This window comes from Amblyomma mixtum, chromosome 5, assembly GCF_055824585.1.
Source record: "Amblyomma mixtum isolate Tamu chromosome 5, ASM5582458v1, whole genome shotgun sequence".
Classification (NCBI taxonomy): Eukaryota; Metazoa; Arthropoda; class Arachnida; order Ixodida; family Ixodidae; genus Amblyomma; species Amblyomma mixtum.
In genome coordinates this window covers 26452689-26477003 of record NC_143016.1, presented here as the reverse complement: position 1 = coordinate 26477003, position 24315 = coordinate 26452689, and the positions used below count along the sequence as shown (strand labels likewise).

Genomic DNA, 24315 nt, shown 5'->3' with positions numbered 1-24315 from the left:
CATTTCCTACTTCTAGAGGGGCAGCTCTGCATCAGGAAATGTGATTGTTGCGTCTTCGCTTTCTCATTGTTTTCCAGTGCCCTTTTCCTGAACTGGCCCATAGTGTCGGCACTCAGCTTGATCACAAGCTTTGCGGGTATTGTGATGTATGCAAACTTCAGGCACTGTGATCCCCTGCTGTCTGGCAAGATAACCAAAACTGATCAGGTACATCTCATGTTTTCTCTTATAATAGCTGAAGCATGATTCTGACTCCTTTTCTGCTTTTTGTGTGCTTGTTTTCACATCTATAGTATCTCTTGAGTAGGTGCTTAGGCTTCTTGGCTGTGCATTGTGCTGTGGCACTGCATGTTTTCTAAATTCTGTATTAAAATTTTCTGATGCACTTCTTACACGCACAAAGTAGAAAGTTGGCGTGTGCTTCTTGGAACAACATTATTATGTCGACGTTTTGTCCAGAAGCTTGAATGCCAGCTTCTGGTTGTAACGTCGATGTAATAAATGTCTCTAAGAAGCGTGGTGCAACTCTATACTTATAATGTTAACAGCAGTGGAGTGAGTTTTTCATTGCAAGATTATTTGTGTGCGGGAGTAGGTAGGTGACGCTGTCAACTGTAGAGGCCACCATTCTTTTTGTGCTGATATATGCCTGCTTGATGGCATGAAAAATTTGGTTCGGCATTGTAAACCCCTTGGTGTGACACAACTTGTCCACATCAAGTGCAAGGCTGACCCCACAGTGTGCAGTCTGAAGCATCAAACTGAATGAATAGGATTAAAAAACTTTTTGTTATGCCATTGCAGAAGCACAAAACAGTGGACATTTATCTCGCCTTGTGTTATTTCCACTGAAGGGTGAAGGGAGAAAAGTAGCGTGAGGGGGCATTTGGAAAAGTTGCAGGTAGAACTGTTTCAGGGGACGATGATGCGTTATCTTGGCAGTTTATTGGGGCTGCATTACTTCTGCCAGGCTTAGTGGTATTGCGATGAATCATGAGTTGCAGCTTTTAGGGCTGATAAAAGGTACAAATAGAACTTCTCTTTGGCAGGAAGCTTTTTATTGACACTGGACATTTGAGGTTGCTCTTTGTGAATATCCTCTGCCTTGGATGGCGGCAGTGTGGAGGAAATGTCGTTGTTTCCAAAGCTGTCCGGCTCTGTAGTTGCTCATGAGCAGATGTCTGGGCTTCCTGGCCATGTATTGTGCGCAGCCTGTAAAATATGTATGCACAAGGCTACTATCATCGCCGGTATTGTTCTAGTCTATTTTAGTCAACTTTGTGGAAAGGCTGCTCTTGCGTTGACAAGTATTGCTAGTTTGGCAGTGAATGTTTTAGCAAGCACTTACCAAACCGTCGTTATATACTGCTTGTTTGGTTGCTTCAAGTTGGTCACACGCTTGTACGCAATCTTTCTGCACATAGAAATTTTGGTTGTTTTTGACGAGAGAACGAAGTTTAAAGCTTGTGCTGCAAGTCCTGAGTGCTTTTTCTTTGTCTTAATCAACTGGTGTTCAAGACTTGTGTGTTATTGTTGAAATGCATCTTTTCACCTTTGCATCCTGTGCATAAACTGTTTTTCTGCGATTTTTCTTAACATGATGTGATTTTCATTGGGATGAGTGTTTGGCTAGCCCATTCTCAGAGGCAAGTGAATGCAGATGTCTAGGTCCAGCTCTCAAGTTGGCAGTCACCTACCATGACATTGTAGCCGTGTATGTGCTGAGGAGAACATAATCGTTTAGGCTTTTTATTTGGCTTGAGAAGGGCTCTACTCATGTGGCTGCTTGGGTCTGAGTGACAGGAGTGCTTGATCAAACAGCCTAGTAGCCCCGCCCTCCCCGCCTCTCTCCCCCCAAATAAGAGCTGTTTTTAAGAGATTCGGTATGAGGCTTGAACTGTTGATAGCTTTTACAGCTTCTGAAATATTTGTCATCTATCATTACATCTAAGGTGGAGCAAAAAAATTTATAGCATTGATCTGCTCTTCCAAAGTTTTTTGATTGCTGTAAAAGTGGATTGACTACTAGGAAATCTGGCTGCAGCATTTGACTGAGATGAACCTGTAATGCTTACTTCTCTGTGCGACGGTTGTTATTGGGTTCATTGCGCCAGTTGCTTTTCTTTTTATTGAAAAATGTATCTTACAAAGCGGCCTCCATCGCCACTTCCTGCCACCAGGTGCTGCCTTACTTTGTCATGCTCTACCTGGGCGGTGTCCAAGGCCTGCCGGGGCTCTTTGTGGCTGGCATATTCAGTGGAGCCCTGAGCACGGTCTCATCAGCTGTGAACTCCCTGGCGGCCGTCCTGCTGGAGGACTTTGTGCGACCGTTCTGCATTTCCCAGAAGACCTACGACAAGCACGCGTCGCTCATTCTCAAGCTTCTTGGTGGGTGCTTCTTCAGGCTGGCAATGTGACTGCCATTTTAACTTGATAGTTGGTTTTAAGTGAAATTAATCCTTCAAAACCTGAATTTCGTTTTATTTGTGAGAGCTAAGTTTGTCACTTCATTATTTATTTATTTATTGTACCCTCAGGGCCAAAGGCATTACAGAGGGGAGTGGGTTAATTAGGATAAAGAACAATGAATATAATACAGTGAAAACAGGTATGTAGTACAAAATAAATTTTCTCCAGATTAAAACAAACAACATTCACAAAGCGTAAAAAACATAAAATCAATGTACATAACACAGTGGAAACAGATAGAACACATGATCAACTTCTTTCAGAATAAACAATGTTAGCTATTGCGTCGTGAAAGGTTTTGTTATCTGCAATGGCTGCAATATCGGGGGGAAGGCGGTTCCATTCCACAGATGTGCGAGGAAGATACGACTGAAAAGAAGATTTGGTGTGGCATGTTGGGATGCCAACCTTGTGGCGGTGATCGATGCGACGTGAAATGTATTCTGGGGGTGATATGAAATAGTCGTGAACCCCATAAACCAAACCAAACCAAAATAGTCGTGAAGCGTAACGTGATGATATAGCTTGTGAAATAGTGTTAGGCGACCAATTTTACGGCGAGATTGTAATGGTGGGAGTGACACGTTAGATTTCATGGATGTGATGCTTGCCGTACGGTTGTAATTTGAAAGAATGAAGCGAACGGAATTATTTTGGACTAATTCCAAGGAATATACAAGGTTATCATGTGTAGGGTTCCATATTGATGCTGCGTATTCAAGTTTAGGACGTTATAAGTGTTTTATAGAGTATAAGCTTAAGAGATGAGGGAGCGGCTGAGAAATTGCGACGTAAGTACCCTAACATGCGGTTAGCGTTATTAATAACGTAGTCAATATGAATAGACCATGTTAAATTTTGAGTGATATGAATACCTAGGTACTTGTATGTTTTTACCCAATTATTTGAGCTAGAAGGCACCGTTCTGCTTCTTATTGAGGGTTGTGCTGTTGCGTTGGACTAACATTGAGAGTGCCTTTTACTGGAAGCTGAAGCAGCACAGTCATTGTGAATATACATATGACTACTGCCATGGCCAGAAAGTGGTGTGCACACCTGGTGCCATTCCTCCTTTACTTCTTTTTGTTTAGAGTGTCTTCCAGTGGGAGCAAGGATTGTGAACATTGGTTTCTGAAGCTGAAATATGCATGCCTTTCTTTAAGATTTTGTTCGGTGAACAAAATGACAAATGAAGGGAACTGTTAATTGTGCAGTGCTGGTATTGCACCCCGTATTGACTGCTTGTTAATGAAGTTGTGCATAAAACTGGTGTTGAGCCCCCTGTCACTTACATGAGTAAAAAAAAAATAGGGGTATGTGAATATTGAAATTTTCGAATACGAATTGGATACATATATGAGGAAAAAATGGCTTCAAATATGGATTATCGGTTCAGTAAGAAAAGATATTTCAGGAAAAGATAAACAGGCAAATGTTTTTTTTTTTTTTTCAAAATAGTATGTGGTCTATGCAACTCAAGTAAAAGCTAGACAGCTCAATATAAGGAAACGATGTGTACAGAAATATATACTACTTGATTAGACAGCATGACAGTGCGCAACCTTCAGTGTGGTCATGTAAAATGAAATTCATGAAATGACACATGACTGGAAACTAAAATTAACATGATGGCTTGTAAAACCTTATTAATTCGGATTTCAAGGGACTGGAAAAAATGCCTGGGCTATTCAAAGGTCGATTGTAGAATGCCTCGTTTCCTTGAAAAGAAAAATGCTGAAAATGTGAAAATGCAGTGAAGCATTATAAGGAGGCTCCGTCATACGAATTTTGAAAAGCTCGTGACGAGTGCGCAGTTTTCGGTATGGTGGAAGAACACAGACGTAGGGTGCGTTCCAATACTCGAGAGTAGACGTCTACTTAGACGTCTTGCCGGACAGCCGCCATTTTGAGACGCATTCCATTTTTCACGAAGCCGTTCAAGAAGACTGCTTCGCCGAAGTCCACATCGATGCAGGCTAACTTCCTGTCTAAAGATGGCGGAGCAGTTGGTGCAGTCAGAGCTGAGTGAGCCGTGATCTTCGGGGGCACTGGAGCCCGGAGATGCACCATCTTTCAAGTGTCAGTCAGTCCGTTAAGTTGATTTTTATAGGAACTGGCGGCAAATAAAGCCGTCTTTGTGGACTTACAATTATATTTGTGAATCGCGCGAGAGGAAATCGTGCGGGTGAGATCGTCTGCTATGCAGGTGAGATCGTCTGCTGAAGCGGTAGCGATGAACGCATCATTATTGCAGAAAAAAAAATAAAATAAGAACTAGAAAACTACTAACAGCGCGTTTTTAACTTGTTTTATTAAGAATTTTTAAGAACATAGGAGTGCAACTATTCGAAAATGTTAGTTCGGTTTGTATGCCGCAAGGCAGCGCGTGAAGTAGACACGTTCCAATATGTAGACATGTAGACGGCTTCCTAGACGTCACACTAGACGTCTTGTCGGACGTCTAGAGAATTGGAACGCACCCGTAATCGAGGAAAGACAACTGCAGGGGTGGCCTAGTGGTTTGAGCATCAGCTTCACATGCGAGAGATGTGGTGTTCGATCCCCAGTGTCGCCGGGTGCCGACCGGTGATACTGTAACGGAAAATAGGGCGACAGGTCGCTAACCGGCAGAATACAGCAAGCAGCCAGCCAGCCAGCGCGAGACACTTCAACGTCTTCGAAGACACTTCAGCGCCACCTGAGAACACCAGGTGGCAATACAATGGGTACAAGCTTTCCCCTGGTCTGGCGCTCAGCTTCTTTAAGGTTAAACGCTTGAAAATGGGTCTTTGGCCCTGCCTTGAGAAGACAGAAACACCTTGTGCCATGGGGCTCTTTGACCCCAGATACCTTCGCACCATAAAAATTCGCAATCATCATTAATCAAGGGGAACGCGCATCAGTGTCGAAAACGGCGAGACTGCTTTAAAGAAAAAAAAAGAAAAAGAAATGAGTGACACGTCAGTGGGCGCCTCGAAAGCAGCGCAGAGCTAAGCTCGGACGTCCGGCGAATGCGCGAGTCAACAGCTGCCATCGTCGCGAGCTAGCAGCGAAGCTCTGAGACCGAAACTACATGACCAGGCTATTTCTTGGCCTGGTGACAGGGGCCTGCTGATTGTCGTCACACCTGCCATCAAGCGCATTTAATAGGTGCACGGGTTGCAGTGTACCATGCAGTAAGCGGGATTGTTACATGATTGCTAGCCATGTGGTGGCACCCCAACTCGCTCCTTCGGGAGCCGCATACAAAGTTTTGCAAGTGGGCTTTCCTGCATATCATAGTTGACAAATACGAGATGGCAGAGCCCACTCTAGGAGAGTTATGAAGGCGCAGGATGGATGCCATGGGTCTGGGAATTAAGTGTATAACACATTATGGAAGGATCAAATTAAAAACAGTGCGCGTTCTCATTGTGACTGTTCAAATTAGGTGGTCAGCCATCTTGTTCAGATCAAGTGTCCTGTGGGAAAGGAATTTCTCACGAGGCCGAGCCTAGCAGCGTCCGAATGCGATTGGTCCAAGTGATAACACTGGGGAAGAAAGCGAAGAGGACAAATTTTTATGGTTTTCCTGGCACAACAAACTCGATCCACAGATAATTTGCCCACGTACTGTGCTGTTGTCATTGTTGAATTTATGAATGTTGGCGTGGTATAAGATCTCTGGCGAATATTCTAAAATTCTCGAATATCGATTTCTCGAATACGAATGTCAACCGAATATCGAGCATATTCAATTCGTAATCGAAATTTCGAGTATTCGCACACACCCAGTAAAAAAGGATTGAACAGTAGTGTACTTCGAGCAGTCTCTCTGAGGGGTCTTGTGCTGCCAAAACAGTGCCCCAGGTTTCGTGGTCATGCAAGAGAGCTGTTCCCTTGAAAATCTACTGAATTATGTATTCCTCCTAACATCTTTCTCCTAAGATAACAGTACAGGCAAGAGAGATAACAATGATGATAAAAAGACAGTTGTATGTCCTGTGGTACAAGTAACTGGCATACTGGAAGCTTTTAAAGAAACAGCGATAACAAATCGAAGCTGGTCTGTATCGATAACTACCACATTCTAATCACAAAGACTCTGCTCTCACTGGAAATGGAGCTTTTATAAGCTACAAAAAGTTAAAAAAATGTTTTGCTGCTATCACACCACCACTAGCCATTTTCATGAGCAGAGTGCAGTGATGTCAAGGCACTTTTTTGCTCATGGACCTGCAAGGGTTGGCTACATCGCCGTTCACTTCTAGATAGTGGTTGTGGAGGAGGGCTTTTCAAAAGCCTTGCCATCATGAGTTTCAATCAAGTGGTGGGGATGCACTTTTGTTGCCAAACATAAAAACAGACAGGAAGAGCTATATAGTATCTATTTTTATAGCAAACAAAACTTGGATGGAGTTGCCCGTAGTGTCTCTCTAAGGTCTTGCATCTCATCTTTCTATCTGGCGCTGTTGCAGCCTTCTTCTTCGGCATTCTGTGCGTCCTGCTGACGGGGTTGGTGGAGCAACTGGGCGGCGTGCTCCAGGCGTCCTTCATGATCTTTGGCGTGGTGGGTGGGCCGCTGCTCGGAGTCTTCACGTTGGGCTTCCTTTGCCGGAAGGCCAATCAAGAGGTGTGTATCCCTGTGGTCGGCACCGCTTTGGCTGCTCAGTGTTACTCAGTGTTACCCTCTTGCTCAGTGTTACTTTTCTGTTCCCTGTCCTGCTCTCATATGTGTCAGAAGGCATATGTGTGTTAAATCTTCCTAGTTCCCAGAAAAAGGGGTAATAATTGCGTGGAAGCTGCAGTGATGATGCTGAGTACGAACGGCGGACATTAATTTTTTTTTCTCCATGTAACCCGTGCCGTTTTCACGCCAGGCCAAGTTCTGATTTCAGCATGGCTTGAGACACCAGATAACTTTGTGCATTTATTTAGTTTGCATAAGGGGATGGGATGAAATCAACTGCACTTGCTCTGTTTCTAAACCACCCTCTTGAACCAGTGACCCTGATACAGAACAAAATAAATTCACTCTCTCTCCTTCACTTTGATCAGTTCAAAGAACAGGAGCAGCAATGATGTCGGGATGTGTGTGCTCCTGCAGATGCTTTTCAAAAGAAGCATACATATTCATACATATTCAGTTGAGGAGATGCGGTTACATATGGGGGCATGTAGTAATTCTTGAGGGGTTGAGTCTTGATTGTTGTTGATCACAAAGTTCAGCAAAATGCAATGCATTGAATTTTCCGTTCCCAAATGCACGGCGCAACTTCCTGAACTGGTTGCACACAAAAACTTTCGCTGGGCTACCTGCCAGAGTATGTTTGTTTAACTGATCACTCTGGGTTAAATTACTGTGGCCTGGTTTCAGTCATTCTGATGCAGATTGCATACCTGCTCGAAACTGACCCGCGGAATGGTCATTACTGTCTTGGGGGCAGTTTCAAAGGGCATTATGAGTGAGTGGGTGACATGTTGCACTTGCCTTGCTCTTGTGTCTGCAGGCAGCTCTCTCTGGACTTATTGCGGGCCTGGCGATGGGGTTCTGGGTGGGGATCGGAGCCACCGTGTATGGGGTGCAGCCGGAGCGCCTCCCGCTGCTTGATGACCAGTGCCCAGCGTCGACGAGCACCACGAGCGCCCTGACAACAGCAGTGTCCTATGTTACAGAGAATGCAACCACAGCAGCTGTCACTGTCCTTGCCGATGGCATGCTGTCCGACAATGGGACATACGTTGGCGTTATTGCTGGCGAGAGGTGAGATGCAGCCAAGTTTTTCTGAACTGTACATAGTTTGTAGCAAGTATCGGGAATTTCGGATAAGATCATGGAAGGCTCGTCAACATCTTACGATCTGCTTAGTATTCAGGCAAATTGGGGAACCTTTCTGAAAACTGAGTAGCCAGATGGATTTAGCTCACTGCTAACGGGACATATGCAGCCTGTATAAGCTTCATCTGGAACTCCAAACTTGTGCTGTTTAGGGTCAGTGGTGCGTGCCGTTGCTCATTTGTTTTGAGAACTATATGTATGCGACAAGCCTGCATTGTCCCATGCGTATTTAAAAAACCTAAAATACATAGTTGGATAGAACTCAAAAATGGAGCAGCAGATTTCCCTCAAAGGAGGGAACAGTAGAATCTTTAATGGTTACTGCAGTAGAATCTTGATTGTACAGATCTCACGGGGTCATGAAAAACATTTGTATCATCCAAAACGAGCAAAATTCGTGTGCAGAATTAACGCACATCTGTTTTCAGCTGATGGGATTTACTTATGCCTGTATGCCACCTCTGACTTGCGACGTTGCCATTCTTCTGGAAGGGCTGCACAGCTTGCTGCTCGCAGCACGAACTGCGCGACTGGCAGTTGCGAGAGTGGCGCAGTGCTGACTGCGCTCAGTTCGACTCATGATCCCGGGGTTGACGATGTACGGTCAGCAAGTACTTTGTGCTTGAGGGTGCTGTCAAGGGATCAGGCATTCGTATCATCCGCAGTGGGGCAGGGGGCTGTTTGTAACATCCTAATTTCGGCTTGTTGCACGCAATACACTCTGGCCAGGGCATTTTGTGAATTCGTAATCATTCCGAAATTCATATCAACCGGATCGTATCATCAAGATTCTACTGTACGTTTCAGTAAGCAAGGTCAACAAACCTACTACTAGTACAACCAACTGTACATTGCATCTTTAACATTGTGGTAAAAATTTGGCGCTCTTGGCTTCTATTTCCCCTTTGCAAACTGAATTATTTTTGCCTATAACCACCACATTTAGGAGCTGCTCCGTACAACAACCCGAAGAACATGGGTTTTTCAAGAAGTAAACACCGAAAAACATGCACCGATTTTTCTCAGAAATAAACGTTGGAAAGTCCAGGGTGTAATTGTGTACGCACAAGATTGTAGACGTTACACTGCTAAGAAATGGAAATTTTGGTAGATTAATAGTAAGAAAATTACACACACAAGCTGTGAAATGTAAAAACTTTTGAATGTGACACGGAGAAGGATAGGTTCTGGCACACGATGCAAATGAATAATAGCTTTGGCTGAGCTGGAGGTTGGTGGGAAGCAATTTTTTGGGGATATTATGGTTCTTTAACCTCTCCCCTGGCTATGTCTCAGCACCATCTTTGGAGCAGTTCTTGCATTGCTTTAACATATCGAAATTTTGGTTCTCCTTCTCCATCAAGCTTTGTTCGAATGTTGAATGTTTCTTTGGAATCAGCTGGCCTGTTCAGTCCCTGATATGTAAGCATTGGCTTCCTTTGTAAACTCTGTGTTCAGAGTCTGCACACCTGAAAAGCTAGGAGGTTTCATTTCAGTTGGCTTTCTTAGTTTAACTAATGTACGGTAGGTGTGTAATGCCTGTTTACAAGCTTACGCACCAGTGACACTGTGGTACCTTGCCACTGCAGGTATATACTGCCCCTGTACCGGCTGTCATACCAGTGGTACTGTGGATTTGGCTGGCTGGTGGTGGTTGTGGTTGGCAGTGTGGTTGCGCTGATCACTGGAGGTGCCAAGGACGTCGACCCTCGCTGCCTCAGCTCACTGGTGGCCAAGGACCCTGACAGCAATGAGCGTTCCTGGTTTGAGGGCAGAGTTCGAAACTCATCAGTCACAAGTTCTCAGGCATGCACAACTTTGTGAAGGTTTTGCTCACTTCTTTCTCATTTTTTCATTCTTCACAGTCACTTAGTAGTTCACATTTTCCTAGTGAAGTATGGCTAGACTAGTGCAGTGTGCTTTGAGTCGTTTTCTTTCCTCATTTTTGCTGGCGACAACACAAGTGCTGCGTTGTCGATTCTCCCCCTTTTGTCCGTGTTGACATGAGAGAGGCTTTTGCCCTGCAGTGGGCGTAGTCAGACTGATGATGATGATGATGACATTGATCCTGGATATTTTGAATTATTGGTAGGGGTGTGTGAATATTTGAAATTTTGAATACGAATTAAATATGTTTGATGTTCTGTTCATATTCGTATTCGAGAAATTGATACCGTAGAAACGCATGTAAGGGCCGCACTTTTTTTTTTAGATTCGGGGGCCAATTTTTGGGGTGCGGCCCATACATGCCACGTACGAAAAAAAATTTTTTTTTTAAGCAAAAACACTTCAATCAGGGAATGAGCGGCATTTATTCTACGTTCAATCGTCACTCGCGGAGTATTTGGACTCTGACCTGGTGCTGTGCTCTGGTGCACGCCCATCCCAAAGAAGCCGCGCAGCATGTCCACTGTCAACGCGTAGCCGTTGCTCCGTATTTCCATCGCATAGCAGAGCAGCTCTTTTTACAGTTCGGGAAACTCGCACGGCTCGCCTCGGAAAGCGCGCTTTTTGCAGCTTGTGTTTCTCTGTGCACCCTTTTGATAGCACGATCATCGGACGCATTTCTCGGCCACGTCGATTTCACTGTCCGCCGCACGCTTGCTGCTTTCGAGAGCTAACTCCCAACCGTGTAGCTGATAACGTGCTTGCCCATCGTGCTAAAACTACATTACTCGGTGGCAGCACGCGAAAGCCACAACAACTACAGTGAACGCGCCAACATGCCATAAAAAGCTGGAGCTGGCGATACTGATACTGATGTGGATAGCGGGAAGTCGCGGGGGAGAAAAAAATTGATGATGATGATGATGGCTGCGGCCTCGGGCGCCATCCATGGACGGTTTTTGGAAGCTCTTGTGCACGTGCTTGGCCTCTGCGATCAAGCGCTCCACGATCGAGCGCACCGTTGTTCGCAGCCGGAGCCGATCGCGGAGGCCACGGCGCGTGCATTTAGAAGGCTATACCAGCCTGGGTCATGGAAAGTTTGGGTGCGGCCCTTACACGGATTTATTTTTTTTAAACATTTCCTTCGGGAAAACGGGGTGTGGCCCATACACAGGTGCGGCCCTTACATGCGTTTATACGGTATTCAAGAATTTCTGAATATTTGAAAATTCCCAAACACTTGCCAGCGATCGAAATAAATTAGGCTATTTCATTCATTGTGAGTGGTCACTGAATGTACTACCACAGAAAGTGATTTAAAATCAAGTATACTGGTCATATCTGAGAGAGTGGGGACTAACGCCAACCATACGCCTTCAAGTGTGTCCCATGTGGGCGATCGCATTTGTGCTTCCTACAGAGCTATCGTATTGCAAAAACAAGTAAGGATAAAACCAGTGCAAAAGAGAAACGATTAGTTAACATAAGTAGGATGCAGCTTGTGTTTTATGTCATGCAAATACCGCGTAAACGCATGCAAGGGCCGGACGCATGTGTGGGCCTCACTCTGTTTTTCCGAAGGAAATGTTTTTAAAAAAAATGAATCTGTGTAAGGGCTGCACCTGAACTTTCCATGACTCGGGCGGGAATAGCCTTCTAAATGCACGCGCCGTGGGCCTCCGCGATCATCTCCGGCTGCAAGCAACGGTGCGCTCGATTGCGGAGCGCTTGATCGCAGAGGCCACGCGCGTGCACAGGAGCTTCCAAGTGCTGTCTATGGATGGCGCACGAGGCCTTCTTCTTCTTTTTGCCTTCTTCTTCATCTTCATCAACAACTTTTTTCTTCGCTGCGACCTCCCGCTATCCCCATCTGCATCAGTATCGCCAGCTCCAGCCTTTTGTGGTGTGTTAGCTTGTTCACCGTAATAGTTGTGGTTGTGGCTTTCACGTGCTGCTGCCGAGTGTTGAAGTTTTAGCATGATGGGCAAGCACCTTAATAGCTACATGGCTGGGAGTTAGCTCTCGAACATGGTAAAGCGTGCGGTGGGCAGGAAATTCGACATGGCCGAGAAGTGCGTCCGATGATGCTGCAACCAAAAATGCATTGAGAAACACAAGCCGCAAAAAGCGCGCTTTCCAAGGCAAGTCATGCGGGTTTCTCGAGTTGGAAGAAGAGCCGCTCTCTTATGTGATGGAAGTGCGGAACAGCGGCTACGTGTTGATAGCGGACATGCTCTGCGGCTTCTTTTGGGATGAGCGTGCACCAGAGCACAGCAACAGCTCAGTCGAAATACTCCGCGAATGGCGATTGAACGTAGAATAAATGTCGCTCATTTCCTGATTGGTGTGTTTTTACTTTAAAAAATGTTTTTTTTTTATTGCACATCGCGTGTATGGGCCACACCCCGAAAATTGGCCCTCGAATCTAGAAAAAAAAGTGCGGCCCTTATACGCGTTTATACGGTATGCTGCATCCTTCCTGGCACTCACGCCATCATATCATGCACAGCACTCAGAATCAACAATGAAAATTGCACGCCAGTTCACCGCAATATCATACACTGACCAAAGTGGCCACCTTCCCTGTCGTCTGCTTGGTGCCTTACAACAGCGTCTAGCGCTGCAGTGCGGTTGCTGCTGGCAGCGTACAAAGCTCTCCCATAGTGTAATGACGAAGCTTCAAGACCAATCAAAGTACTGAAGGACTCTCGTTCAACTTTATAACATACTATTACGCTCGCTGGTAGCTGCTGGTGTGCATGTGTACTGGTAGTGCTCTGCCTGCACCAGCAAAGAGGTAGGATGTTACACAATGCCATATGGCATGTGCTCAAGAATCCAGGTTTAGTTCTTACATATGTGATAAAATTACTGCTGTTTTTTTTTCAGATTCCGATGACTCTGATCAAGGACTAGCATTGTGCCCAGCTCTAAAATATACTTCACTCAAATCATCAGGGGAACCATCGTGGCATCAGCAAGCTGATAAGTTGTGTTACCATGGGATGGGATGAGAGTTCTCATTATTAGCTGTTGACGATTGTTGTGGGCTGTGAGTGCTCTGTTCAGCTTTCTTGTGTTACATTTTGTTTTAGCTGTTCCTGTTAACTGAAGCGTGACAGGCCGTGTGTGTCCATTGCCCGGTGCTTTTACTTTGCTCTGATTTGTTCTGCTTGTCTATTGCCAATGTTGCTGGTTTGCTTTTCTTACTTCTTTTAGTATTCTTGTGCGTACTTGTGTAGCTTTTAAGCCTTGTTCTGTCTTGTTGCCGTCAAACATTGCTGCTGTGCTGTATGCAAGAAGCCTGCAGCATGTACTCTACTTGAACGTGGTGGATGTGCTGAAGATCTCGGACTGAGCAAGCAGGAAGGAACAATGCACAGATTTTTGGGATGCATCCAGAAGCTCACCGAGCAAAAAACTTATCCAAGTCTTCCATGTTGCGCTGAGCAAAGCCAGAAGCGATGCAATGCAGCTTGGTTGTTCTGCTCTCTTTCCCATGGCTGGCACTGCCAGTAGGTAGTGTGGTGTGGTATTTGCTAGAGACACTGTCTTCACAATTACGAATTTTGTGAAGTGGTGTGACTTGCCATTGTGATGTTTTAAGATGGTGGTGCCAGACTAAATGTGTCTCGGGCCTGTTCACATTTGCTGAATGCATTTCGCTGCCATCTCCGACTTGCACGGAGAAGTTCTTGTCTGTGCGAGAAGCTTGGATGGCATCTGAAGGTGTTACAGAATCGCCAGTTGAGAATTGCGAGATGAGTGGCGCTGTTCTTTTCTGAACCTTCCTTCTAAATATGTGTGTATTTGCCTTATGACTGCAACTTTGTGCCATGTTTGGTAATGCCAGCACCTTTCTGTTTTTCGAGAATTGCATGTTAAAGCAGAGAGATCTGAAGCTTGGATGGGCAGCTTTACTAAACCTGACAGCTAGCAGCCTAATGGAGCATTAGGTTCCTGAAATGATTCTCTAGCCTGCATTGCGTTGGTTTTATTTTCTTCGCTCGCTGTGTGAAAGGACAAGCAACTGATACCTCTCATTGCCAGTGCTTTTTGTGTTGTTAGCAAAGTCTTGGCTGCAGTGGGACAGCAAATGTTACAAGGCAAGTAGGTTCTGGGAACCTGATGGGATGCCATTGTTTGCCGTGTTGTTAACATACATAGTTGACTCCTGTGGGCGGGCTTTCATTTCTGAAAGCTGTGTGCAGGTCCATCGGCTGCGAGATCTAAATGTACATAAGCTTATGTTTGTTTTGAGAGGAGCTGACGTGGCTTGTGTGCCATGGGAGAACAAACTGCCCTCCACAGCATATTGTGCACTTTTAAACATTGGGTACATATTCACTAAGTTATTTTTTATACACATTCCGCTAGCCGGTACACATTTACCTGGTAGACAAACATTTTTCCTCTCTTTTGGGGGAATCGTTACTTTCGAGTGCAATATATTTTGTAAATAAGGCATCACCGTAAAGATGAGCTCCTCTTCTATTTTTTGCCTCTTTTTAAATGTTGGTTTTAATGACTTTTGTTTTTGAATGAAGTTTTTTTCGTCACTTGTTAATGCTCTTTTAGAAATTCGAATTGTGGGGAGTATTTTAAGGATTGAAATTGTTTATTATTGCATAGATTGGGCAGCAGGGCATGCAAAAGTTGAATTTAATGAGCTGCCTTGTTGAGCTTTCCTTTGTGCAGTGCCTCTTGCTGCATGCACTGGTTTATCAGTGTTACCTATTTGTTACTGTTCTGGGGCAGCTATAGCAGCAGTGTCGGTATCATTGAGCCTTCAGACATAATTCGCAATGGGGCTCAGGCATTCGGCAATAGAATTTGGTATGATCTAACCAAGACCTGTTCAGCATATGCTCTATAAATGGTTGCACCTTTGATCTCTTTGTTGAATGTGTGCAATTCACTGAAGGTTGTGAAGGTCCAAAAATGATGTCTCTGAGGCAAGTCTCATGAACAGAAAGAATGAAATTAAATTATGATGCTATGTGAATCAGATACTTGTGTTTGTGCATGTTGTTAATCTGCACTCCTCATTTCATCATAATTCTTTGGACAAGCAGCAAGCAGGCATATTGGAATATTTAAAATTTCAAACAGATTATGGATATTGCTGACTGTTTGATCTGATTTGCACCAAACTTTCGCTGTTCAAGTAATCAAATTCTTAATATGTTAGAACTCTAAATAATGGTTCCAGAATATTGCTATTTGTCTGCACTAGCAAATCGTACTGTGACATCAGTGAAAGGCATTGAAAGGCGTACATGAGATCAGTGACCTATTTAAGTGACCTAGCACTTGTCACTACAATTTCCAATATCTTTAGTGTAAATTCATTGCCATCATGTTGCTGCAAAAGCCCACATGCAATAATGCAAGCCGGTTCATCTGCACGGGCTATGAACCTATTCACTCATCAAAGGAAATGAGATGGCAGCAATCATAAGGTGATGCTGATATTAGCGTGTTAGTTCTGTGCTCGTGAGCCAGAAATGGTGCAGAAAAAAGCGAAGCGTGGCATAGAGCAGCTCTTCTAAAAACTGCAATGCAATCAACATGATGTAAGACACCAGCAAAGAAAATGAGTTTACAAATACTGGTATTCGGGTCCTGTACAGTTTTATCTATGTGATATGATGCAGCATGCACAGAAGCAGCAGAGCTGCTGGGTGCCTCTGAAAACATTCGCTCCTGCTCATGACTAACCTGTTGTGCAGCGACAGCTGTTAAAGGAGCATTTCTCAGTTCTGCAGCATTGGCGTAGCACAGACAAATGAGAAGGGGAGTGGTGTCTCTGCGAGCGGCACATTCACCACTGCAAACAGCTGTCGCTGAATCTGTAGCGTTTCACAAGTGAGGAAATAGGTGGTCAGTTTCTTTTTTTGACTTTGCCTTTCCAGTAATCTCTTACATGCTGCAATAGGATGGGAATCTGGGTGGGGTCATTGTAGTACAGCCTTTGCCAAAAATATTTATCACTTCCGAGCATGTATGGTACTCTAACATCCCTGGAAATCCTAAGCTGCGGAGTGGTGAGGGCAACAGTTCTCACCTTCGAGGCAATTTGAATGCTGACTGTGCAAAACGAGCCGCACAGCTCTGCTCAGAAGCAAACCTGTTGGGCTCTGTACTTTTGACAAGTGCTGTACATCTTTGAATAAGTGCAAAAGACAGCAGCAGCGCTCTGTTCCATTCAGAGATGAACTGTTTTCATCCTACGCAAATTTCATTATAACCTAGAAACTGCTTTCTTTTAACAGCGACGAAAAGTGGAATCTTAAACAAAAGTCACGAAGGTCGCGGTGCCAGATTGCACAACTGTATCCCACGCATGTTGCTCAGTGGCGTGCTGTGCACTACCATTTTCAAGCCATTCTAGTTGCATGTGCTGGCTTATGGGGGCTATTCCTCTAATAAAAACTCAATGGTCTAGACGCGTTGTAGTTGCCGAGCACCGCCGTGCCAGCCCTCATAGTCGGAGGTGTGACCCCCAACCAGCGGTGCGGTAAGTCGTCACCACGGCGGGTTTGTCTTCTACTCAAAGGAGCGCATATTGCTTGGGAGAAATGGGCTCATCCAAGGTAATCCCGGGCTTTGGAGAGGAGGTCTCCAGGTCTAGCAGGGGAAAGAGGGATGCCCTCCGAAGCAGACGCACCCCCTCTTGTCGGCGCTACAGTGGCTCGTCACGAACTAAGAGTTTCTGGACTCTAGGAGGTTGTCACCTGTGCTCTGAGGCTGTCTGCCTCTGCCAAATAAGCTGCCGACACACGAAGACCAGCATGTACTCCATCCCCTTCCGCCGCCCCACAGAGCTAAGCCGTGCTCCCGTTAAGGGCAGTATAAATTGTCAGTATAAAGCCGGTGCCGGCTTAGTGCTGTCACGACCCCGGCTTTAGGCATATTACATGGATCACAAGGCCGCCCTCGCAATCGCCGAATAATACAAAATAATACACTATCCGTTTCTCAGCAAAGGAGCTTAGCATCCCTCAAAACCGCGTCGCTGCATCGTCCTACATCCTCGTCTGCATACCACCCCTCAAAAGCAGATTGCAGCCGCATCTTTCTACATGGCGCAACTGCTGTTGTCATTATCCTTTTGCAGCACGACGCCTATAATTGCGCACTCGACTTTTATGGTTTGGTTTGGTTTAAGGGGTTTAACGTCCCAAAGCGACTAAGGCTATGAGAGACACCGTAGTGGAGGGCTCCGGAAATTTCGACCACCTGGGGTTCTTTAACGTGCACTGACATCGCACAGTACACGGGCCTCTAGAATTTCTCCTCCAAAGAAATTCAGCCGCCGCGGCCGGGATCGAACCCGCGTCTTTCGGGTCAGCAGCCGAGCACCATAACCATTGAGCCACCGCGGAGGCCGACTTTTTATAGTTTTCAAGCCGGTGCTGGCTTCATATTAAACCAATACACTGTAGCGCAGCAAAAGACGAGGACACAAGAGACGAGAGACGAACACCACGAGCGCTAACTTCCAACAAATTTTATTCTCCTGAAGCATCACTTTTATACGCCAGAAAACAGTAATCACATGTGCGAACAGTATCAATTCCTCAGAAAAACGAGCTCTGAGGAATTGATACTGTTCGCACATGTGATTACTGTTTTCTGGCGTATAAATGTGATGCTTCAGGAGAATAAAATTTGTTGGAAGTTAGCGCTCGTGGTGTTCGTCTCTCGTCTCTTGTGTCCTCGTCTTTTGCTGCGCTACAGTGAATTGGAACTATGTACCAACAAGCCCAGAAAGCAGCGCTACTGAACTTCATATTAAATCCCTGCTAGACAGAGTGGCAGGACCATTTCCTGTCTATAGAAAAAAGGATCGCTTTTCAAAACCATGACATAAAGTTTGACGTCGCAGAGCTTTGCATTACATTTAGGTAGTGCTGTCTAATGCTGTAACTTTTTTCTCTCACACATTGGGATGTTTTACACACTATGCCGGAGTTTCTACTGCGGGAACAGGTTCGGACGGTGAAGAACAAATTGTTTCTCTGGAGAATAGGAGTGCAATTCTGCGAGCGCGGCGTGCATCACCTTTTAAAGTTTTCGAGCCATTCATGTTATTTTTATGAAAGGGGGTTCAAATATACACAAATTTTCGGCCGCATTTAGAGCGCAGAAGGACGAGGACAAAGAAATAAATAGCGCGCTGGAATTCCGGCCATATCGATTGTTTTCGGTTTTTTCTCGACAGTAGAATGTAATGCCTGTATGAAAGCGCGATAACAGCACGTTAGGGTGGTGGTCCCGCACAGTTTTTTCCGCGGCAGTTTTTGAGGCCAGTCATCATAATTACGAAGCGCGTCGCACCAGTTCCTCTTCGCGAGCTGCGGTGGTGGCACGTGCACTGCAGAGCGCGCCTCGCTCCCACGGGGTTAGGCGGTTAGGCGTCGACACTGCAGGCTCAAGAACCGCGCAGCCATGTCATCTGCTCGTAAGTATGCATACATAATATATGTCAGGCTCGAGCATGACTTGCCTTTCTTGGGAGGCATATGCATGCGCCTCCACACGCCATCTCCCGATTCGGCCAGACTGTTGTCCACGCTGGTAGGCACGACTGTTAGGTGCACTACATTTGACGCGAGTTCTGGTTAGATTTATGGCTAAATCATGCCCCACGTGCACTGCAGTCAGAGCTGTGAAAGTCAGTCGACTGTTTATTTCGAGGATGGTGCTGCGGCGTGCCATGGATGTCCTCCAATTGGTGCCCTCTGCCGGCTCCCGTGCTGTTTCATGATGCTGCTGCGCGGCATGTCGACCCATTACTGTGTAATACAGTCTAACCTAGTAATAACGAAACGGATTGTAAGGAAATAATGGTTATAACGCAGGAATGACTATTCCCCCTGGAAGATCAGTCAACACGGGCTATAACGAAGCAACGGCTATAATGAAAAAATTGCCAGGCCCCTTCAGCTTCGTTGTAACGGCGCTCAACTCACGTAGTTCATCGCGAACTGAGCGTCCCATATGCTGCGGCTGCTGTTGAAACTAGCCGCCCTCGGCAAACCGCGTACTAGTGACGGCGCCAAAATTTTCCGAACGCCTCATTCAGGCCCTGAAGGCGTGAACGTTCCCTGACAGCCCGTTCTAGGCCTCCTGCGTATGTAAATTTTGCGCCGATGCATTTTGTTCGACTCAATATTTGTGAGGAACAAAACCATAAAGGCATTACTGTGCTCGCGCAAAAGTATGGGGCACCCAACCAAGGGCGGTTTTGAGGGGAAGGGAGTGAAGACAGCAGTAATCTCCCCGCTCCGTCTTTTCTAATGGCGCAATTACAGTGACCCAATATTCTAGTTCACTGTAGCGCAATCCTATCGACTGTCGCAGTGGCTATGGTGCTCGGCTGCTGGCCCGGAAGACGCGGGTTCGATCCCGGCCGCGGCGGCTGAATTTCTTTGGAGGAGAAATTCGAGGCCCGTGTACTGTGCGATGTCAGTGCACGTTAAAGAACCCCAGGAGGTCGAAATTTCCAGAGCCCTCCACTACGGCGTCTCTCATAGCCTTAGTCGCTTTGGGACGTTAAACCCCATAAACGAACTAACCAACCTATCGACTGTCAGGAGCAGATCCCTGAAGGAGCACAACATCCGGCTCGCCAATCAGAACTCGGGGTTTGAATTCTATAGTCTCTCACTGAAGCACATTTTTTGGTACGCGGAGGAAGGAGATGTGCTCCGGATCACCGATTGGAATACGCCATAAGAGTAGTCCATACATATAGCCCATGGTTCCGGCTGAAATGAGCCAAGGGTTTGAAAAAAAAAAAAAAAAAACTGGAGAGGTTTGCGGGACCAACTACTATGCTCTATGCAGTTGCCTAGAATAGGCAGGGTCAATTTTTAGCGCGTTTTAATGCCTTATTACCTCGACTGAGTAAATATTCAAGCCTCTCGAGGTACGCGAAAGGTTGAGATCAGCATCCTGAGAAACGTCAAATGTGTAACTTCTTTTGGAATAACTTTAAATAACGATTATTTTCGGCTCTATAGTTACATGTAGCGCGTGAAATTCGATATTCGCGGGTACGTGTACGTGTAGAGGGGTACGTGTTGAATTAATATCTTCCATGCAAGTTTCTTAGCAATTTTTTTGTTTTTGGTTTTGTATGCTATAGTTTTTGCAGGCAATATGTCCTCGCTCGCGTGCTTTCCAAGCCAGGAACAGTTTACAACTGCGCGTTACGTGCGCATGTTTCACACGTTGGCCTGTCGCCTGTGATCGTGCCAGTGTGTGGGAAAATAACACATATCCTCAATTAGCAAATGAGAATTCTACTCTCATAGCGAATAGTTGTCGTGATTCTTCTGGAATGCGACATCGCGACAAATTTTTTCTGTGTCTGATTTCAAGCATTCTTGAGAAACAGCTGGGAATGCGTATGATTAAGTGATGCAGTTGTAAAAACCAAGTAGTTCCTTTAGCGGGAAATTTAATTCTCCGACCACATAAAAAGACCTGTACAAAAGAACGAAGCCGCGTCTTTCTGCGAAAGTTTATTACAAGGCCTATGCGAGGGTGACCTACACTTCGCGAAATTTATGCATAAAATCATAAAAGGCCCTTGGAACAGGGTTTTACATGAGTAGTTGGCGTTTCTTCGTTTGGATGATGAGCTTGAAGTCTTCATAGTTGCGATGGATGACATCAGCGCCAGGAAGGTCATTCGAGGTTTTAGCTTTTCGTACATGAAGGCATGGGCGCAAGAATGGCGGGTAAACCGCTTTGTCGTGGTTGCCATTACATGCACGAGCTGAACCATAAGGCGCGCCGTAAGCGCCAGCTGTATTCGCGCCATAGCTAAAACGTGAGTGCTCTGTGACGAGGACGCAGTGCATCATTCAGAGCAACGCTTCTCTTAGCGAATCCCAGCACCCAGGCGACCACCAGCGCACTGGCTGGGTCCCAGGTCAGCACCAAGAAGAGCGCGAAGGGAGCCAAGGCTAAGGAGTCTCCAGAGCAAGCGAAGAAGGATGAGCCGCCCATGGAAGTCCTTTACACGGCCAAGGACCTCAGGTGCCTCTCCAATCAATCAATCAATCAATCAATCAATCAATCAATCAATCAATCAATCAATCAATCAATCAATCAATCAATCAATCAATCAATCAATCAATCAATCAAAACAGTCAGTCCAGTCCACTACACTACAGTGCAGTACAGTAGAGTACAGTACAGTACAGTACAGTATAGTATAGTTCAGTTCAGTCCCTTGACTGACTGGTGGTGTGTCAGTTGGTCGGTAAAATCGATATTTAGTCAATCGCGGAATACTGGGTAGAAGTTCCCTTTTTCCTCTCCTGAATCGAGGTTATTAAACAGCATGCGAGGAACGGACGCATAGGTGGGGCACACAAACATTGTTCCTTCGAGCGACAATCTTAGCAGGCCCGTGGTCTGGAGTCCCCTCTCAGCTAAGCTTAATTAAATGTTGTCCTTGGTGTTTAAAGGGCCTTTGAAGCACCTTCTAAGAGGAGTACGTGAACTCGCTCAGTCACTTCGTTGTGTTGAAAACTTGAACCAAATAATGCACTTCTGCACGGGGCAGAGAACCCACAGTCGCACGCCAAAGTTGGCTAGCCCTTTCCGGCGACTTTTTCATACTCGTGCCCTCTTCCGTTTAACGCTCCTGCGTATGTCGGTTAAGAGATGGCTATTGCTTGGAATTTTTCAGACGTCACGCAGCTACAATGGCCTCGTGCGTGGGTGGTGGGGCCGGCGGAGGAGTGCCGACCCTTCAGCGTGCAAAATGTGACGAGAAGAGAGGGAAAGGCACGAAGGCACTGAAATTCAAATTCTGACTACAGTTAACTCTGCTTCTACCAAACGCATGTAAAAAATTCTTGCCGGAGGATATTCGCGAAGGGACTATCTTTAACACCCCAGGCGTGCCGCACCTTTACTGAGAGGCCCTTTCAGAGCCTCCTAATATTCAGGAGGAATACAAGGGTATGGAAAAGTTGGCAAGCAGAGTTGTTTGTCCCATACGAGAGATAGCATTCCTGGAGAATTCCGCGAGTCAACAAAAACACTGTCAGCGGCGGAGTGCATTTACTGCATCAAGTCTGAACACCCCGCACCTATATTGCGCTGGAGCTAGCTGAATAATGTTTCGGCGTTTTCACAGGCGCACTTTCGTCATCCGTGTTAACATGGCCGCTGTCGTACAGCCGAAAACAGGTTTCTTGGTCGAAACGTATGCATGTAGCTGAGGGGCTACGAACCTTGGCTATTTCTAACTCTAGATATCTAGTAATTCGGTGCGCACACTCTAGGTGCAGCTATTAATTTCACCGTTCTGCTTCCACTGCAGGTTTCCGACGTACGTGATCATTGACGGTCTCTACTTGCCCATCGACGTGGACGAGATGTCCCTACGCTTCGCCCTCAACTACAGGCAAGATTATTTTATGGCAATAATGTGAAAAGCGGAACTATCAGCATCCGAATATTGCATGACTGTGTATACATCCCTTAGATGGGGGCGATGTAGATGCTTTAATGAGAAATAAAATTGGGATTGAGCTATAGATGAGAGAAAAACTTTAAAGGTTGTGGTGCTAGAGCTAAGGGTACAGCCCGCGGTCTGTACATGTTTAAAATTAGGCTTTGCGTACTATGTACAGGTCCTTACTATGCAGTAATATTTTTTCAACGTTGACCCCAACGCGATTATGCGCACCGACTGCGGACACTCTAGTAAAACTTTTTCAGATATAATTGAGCCTTGCAAATTGTGCGGCATGTGCAGGCTGTATACCGGAAATTACGGTGCAACATCAGATTAGGCTGACTTACTGTGCGATTAACGAGTTTAAATTTTTCAAATGCATGGTTTCGGTTTTCGTTCTATGCAGTGTTATCAGAAGAAAGTTATTTTAGAAAAAAACTCACTCGTACGCAGAATGGCGTGCTCTTAATAAGGAAGAAGTTTCTGCATGCACCTTAGACTAGGTTGAAACTGTACTTGCTGACACTTCTAAATCTCCTTGTTACTATAGACAGGCACCCGATCGAGGCGGTCGGTCGCCAGCAGCAAGGGTGCAAGCTTAAGTATTCTCATTTCACTGCAGTGACAATGAACGCACATAGCACAAATGCAACGGTGCTTGCATAAGATACTTTTGGGGATTGTGAAGGCATGTTCTTGCTTGAAAAAACAAGCAAACAAACAAATAAATAAAAAAAACTCGAGGGTCAAGCTGATACCTTGTGGCCAAAAAAAAAAGGGGCCATTGTTTTTGCCTTTTAGTAAATCAGAAGTGTTATATATTTTCTATACGCACTACTTCAACTACCACTAAGCTGTGATGGGCATGCTTGACTATCACTCCGCAGCAGAGAAAGACGAAAGTCTAGAAATTTATTTCTATTAGTAACGGCAATTAACTGCTGTTATGATTAGTTGCCGCGTGACTTGTAATTACTGTAGGTGGTCTGTCGAGTCTTCATGTTCGCATCAGGTGCTCTTTCGGCTTAACGCCTTTGAAACCACGATGCGCTACTGACGCCTAACATTGATCTCAGTGAGTAAAAGGATCAGCGTTCTTTCTGTAGAGGTTAACAGTAGTCCGCTTGTCTACAGTTTCGTTTTTGCTCGTCATATCGAATGGCATATAGCCTTGGTTGTTACCGTTATGCATGCAACTGACGCCATCCATCAGCGGTTTCGTCTTTAGCGAGGACATTAATCCTTCTCTACGAGCGTAAAGTTGGCTTAATTTGAGTAATCTTGAATGCCTGTGGCGCTCACGAAATCTCTTGCGCGGCGTGCTTTCAGGCCTTCCAAGGGCGATATTATGGTGATCTCGTACCCAAGGTGTGGCGGCGTCTGGGTGGCCCAGATTGTGTATCTGCTTCTGAACGACTGTGTTCCCCTGGCAGACGCCAATGCCTTCGACCAACAGGCGAGCTTCTCTCTAGTTCTGGCGGAGAAGCGATAGCCTGCGATTTTGTTGGGGAGCGAGGTGTCAATGTCATACTTAGGGGCGGTTTTTGACACTTCTGCCGCGCTAGAGATCAGATAGAGGCTAGTCCTCACTCGTCGTAGCCTTAGAGAGGCAACAGCATCAAAGAAGCTTGACAGCTAGGCCTGGAAATCG

General features: G+C 45.7%; 1 protein-coding gene across 7 annotated transcripts in view; it reads left to right on the top strand.

Moving 5' to 3' along the window:
• Positions 1 to 15184, top strand: part of LOC149341565 (putative sodium-dependent multivitamin transporter) — a 41497-nt gene extending 26313 nt beyond the window's left edge. For 6 of the 7 annotated variants that reach the window (XM_089543653.1, XM_089543652.1, XM_089543651.1 and 3 more), the window contains 6 exons: positions 78 to 207; positions 2181 to 2388; positions 6927 to 7081; positions 7959 to 8212; positions 9877 to 10093; positions 13064 to 15184. In XM_089543653.1, the coding sequence (XP_089399779.1) occupies positions 78 to 207; positions 2181 to 2388; positions 6927 to 7081; positions 7959 to 8212; positions 9877 to 10093; positions 13064 to 13090 (991 nt within the window). In that variant the 3' untranslated portion in view covers positions 13091 to 15184. Of the gene's footprint in view, positions 1 to 77; positions 208 to 2180; positions 2389 to 6926; positions 7082 to 7958; positions 8213 to 9876; positions 10114 to 13063 lie in introns of all 7 variants that reach the window. The other variant, XM_089543656.1, reaches the window with a different exon arrangement.
• Positions 15185 to 24315: the final 9131 nt, after the last annotated feature.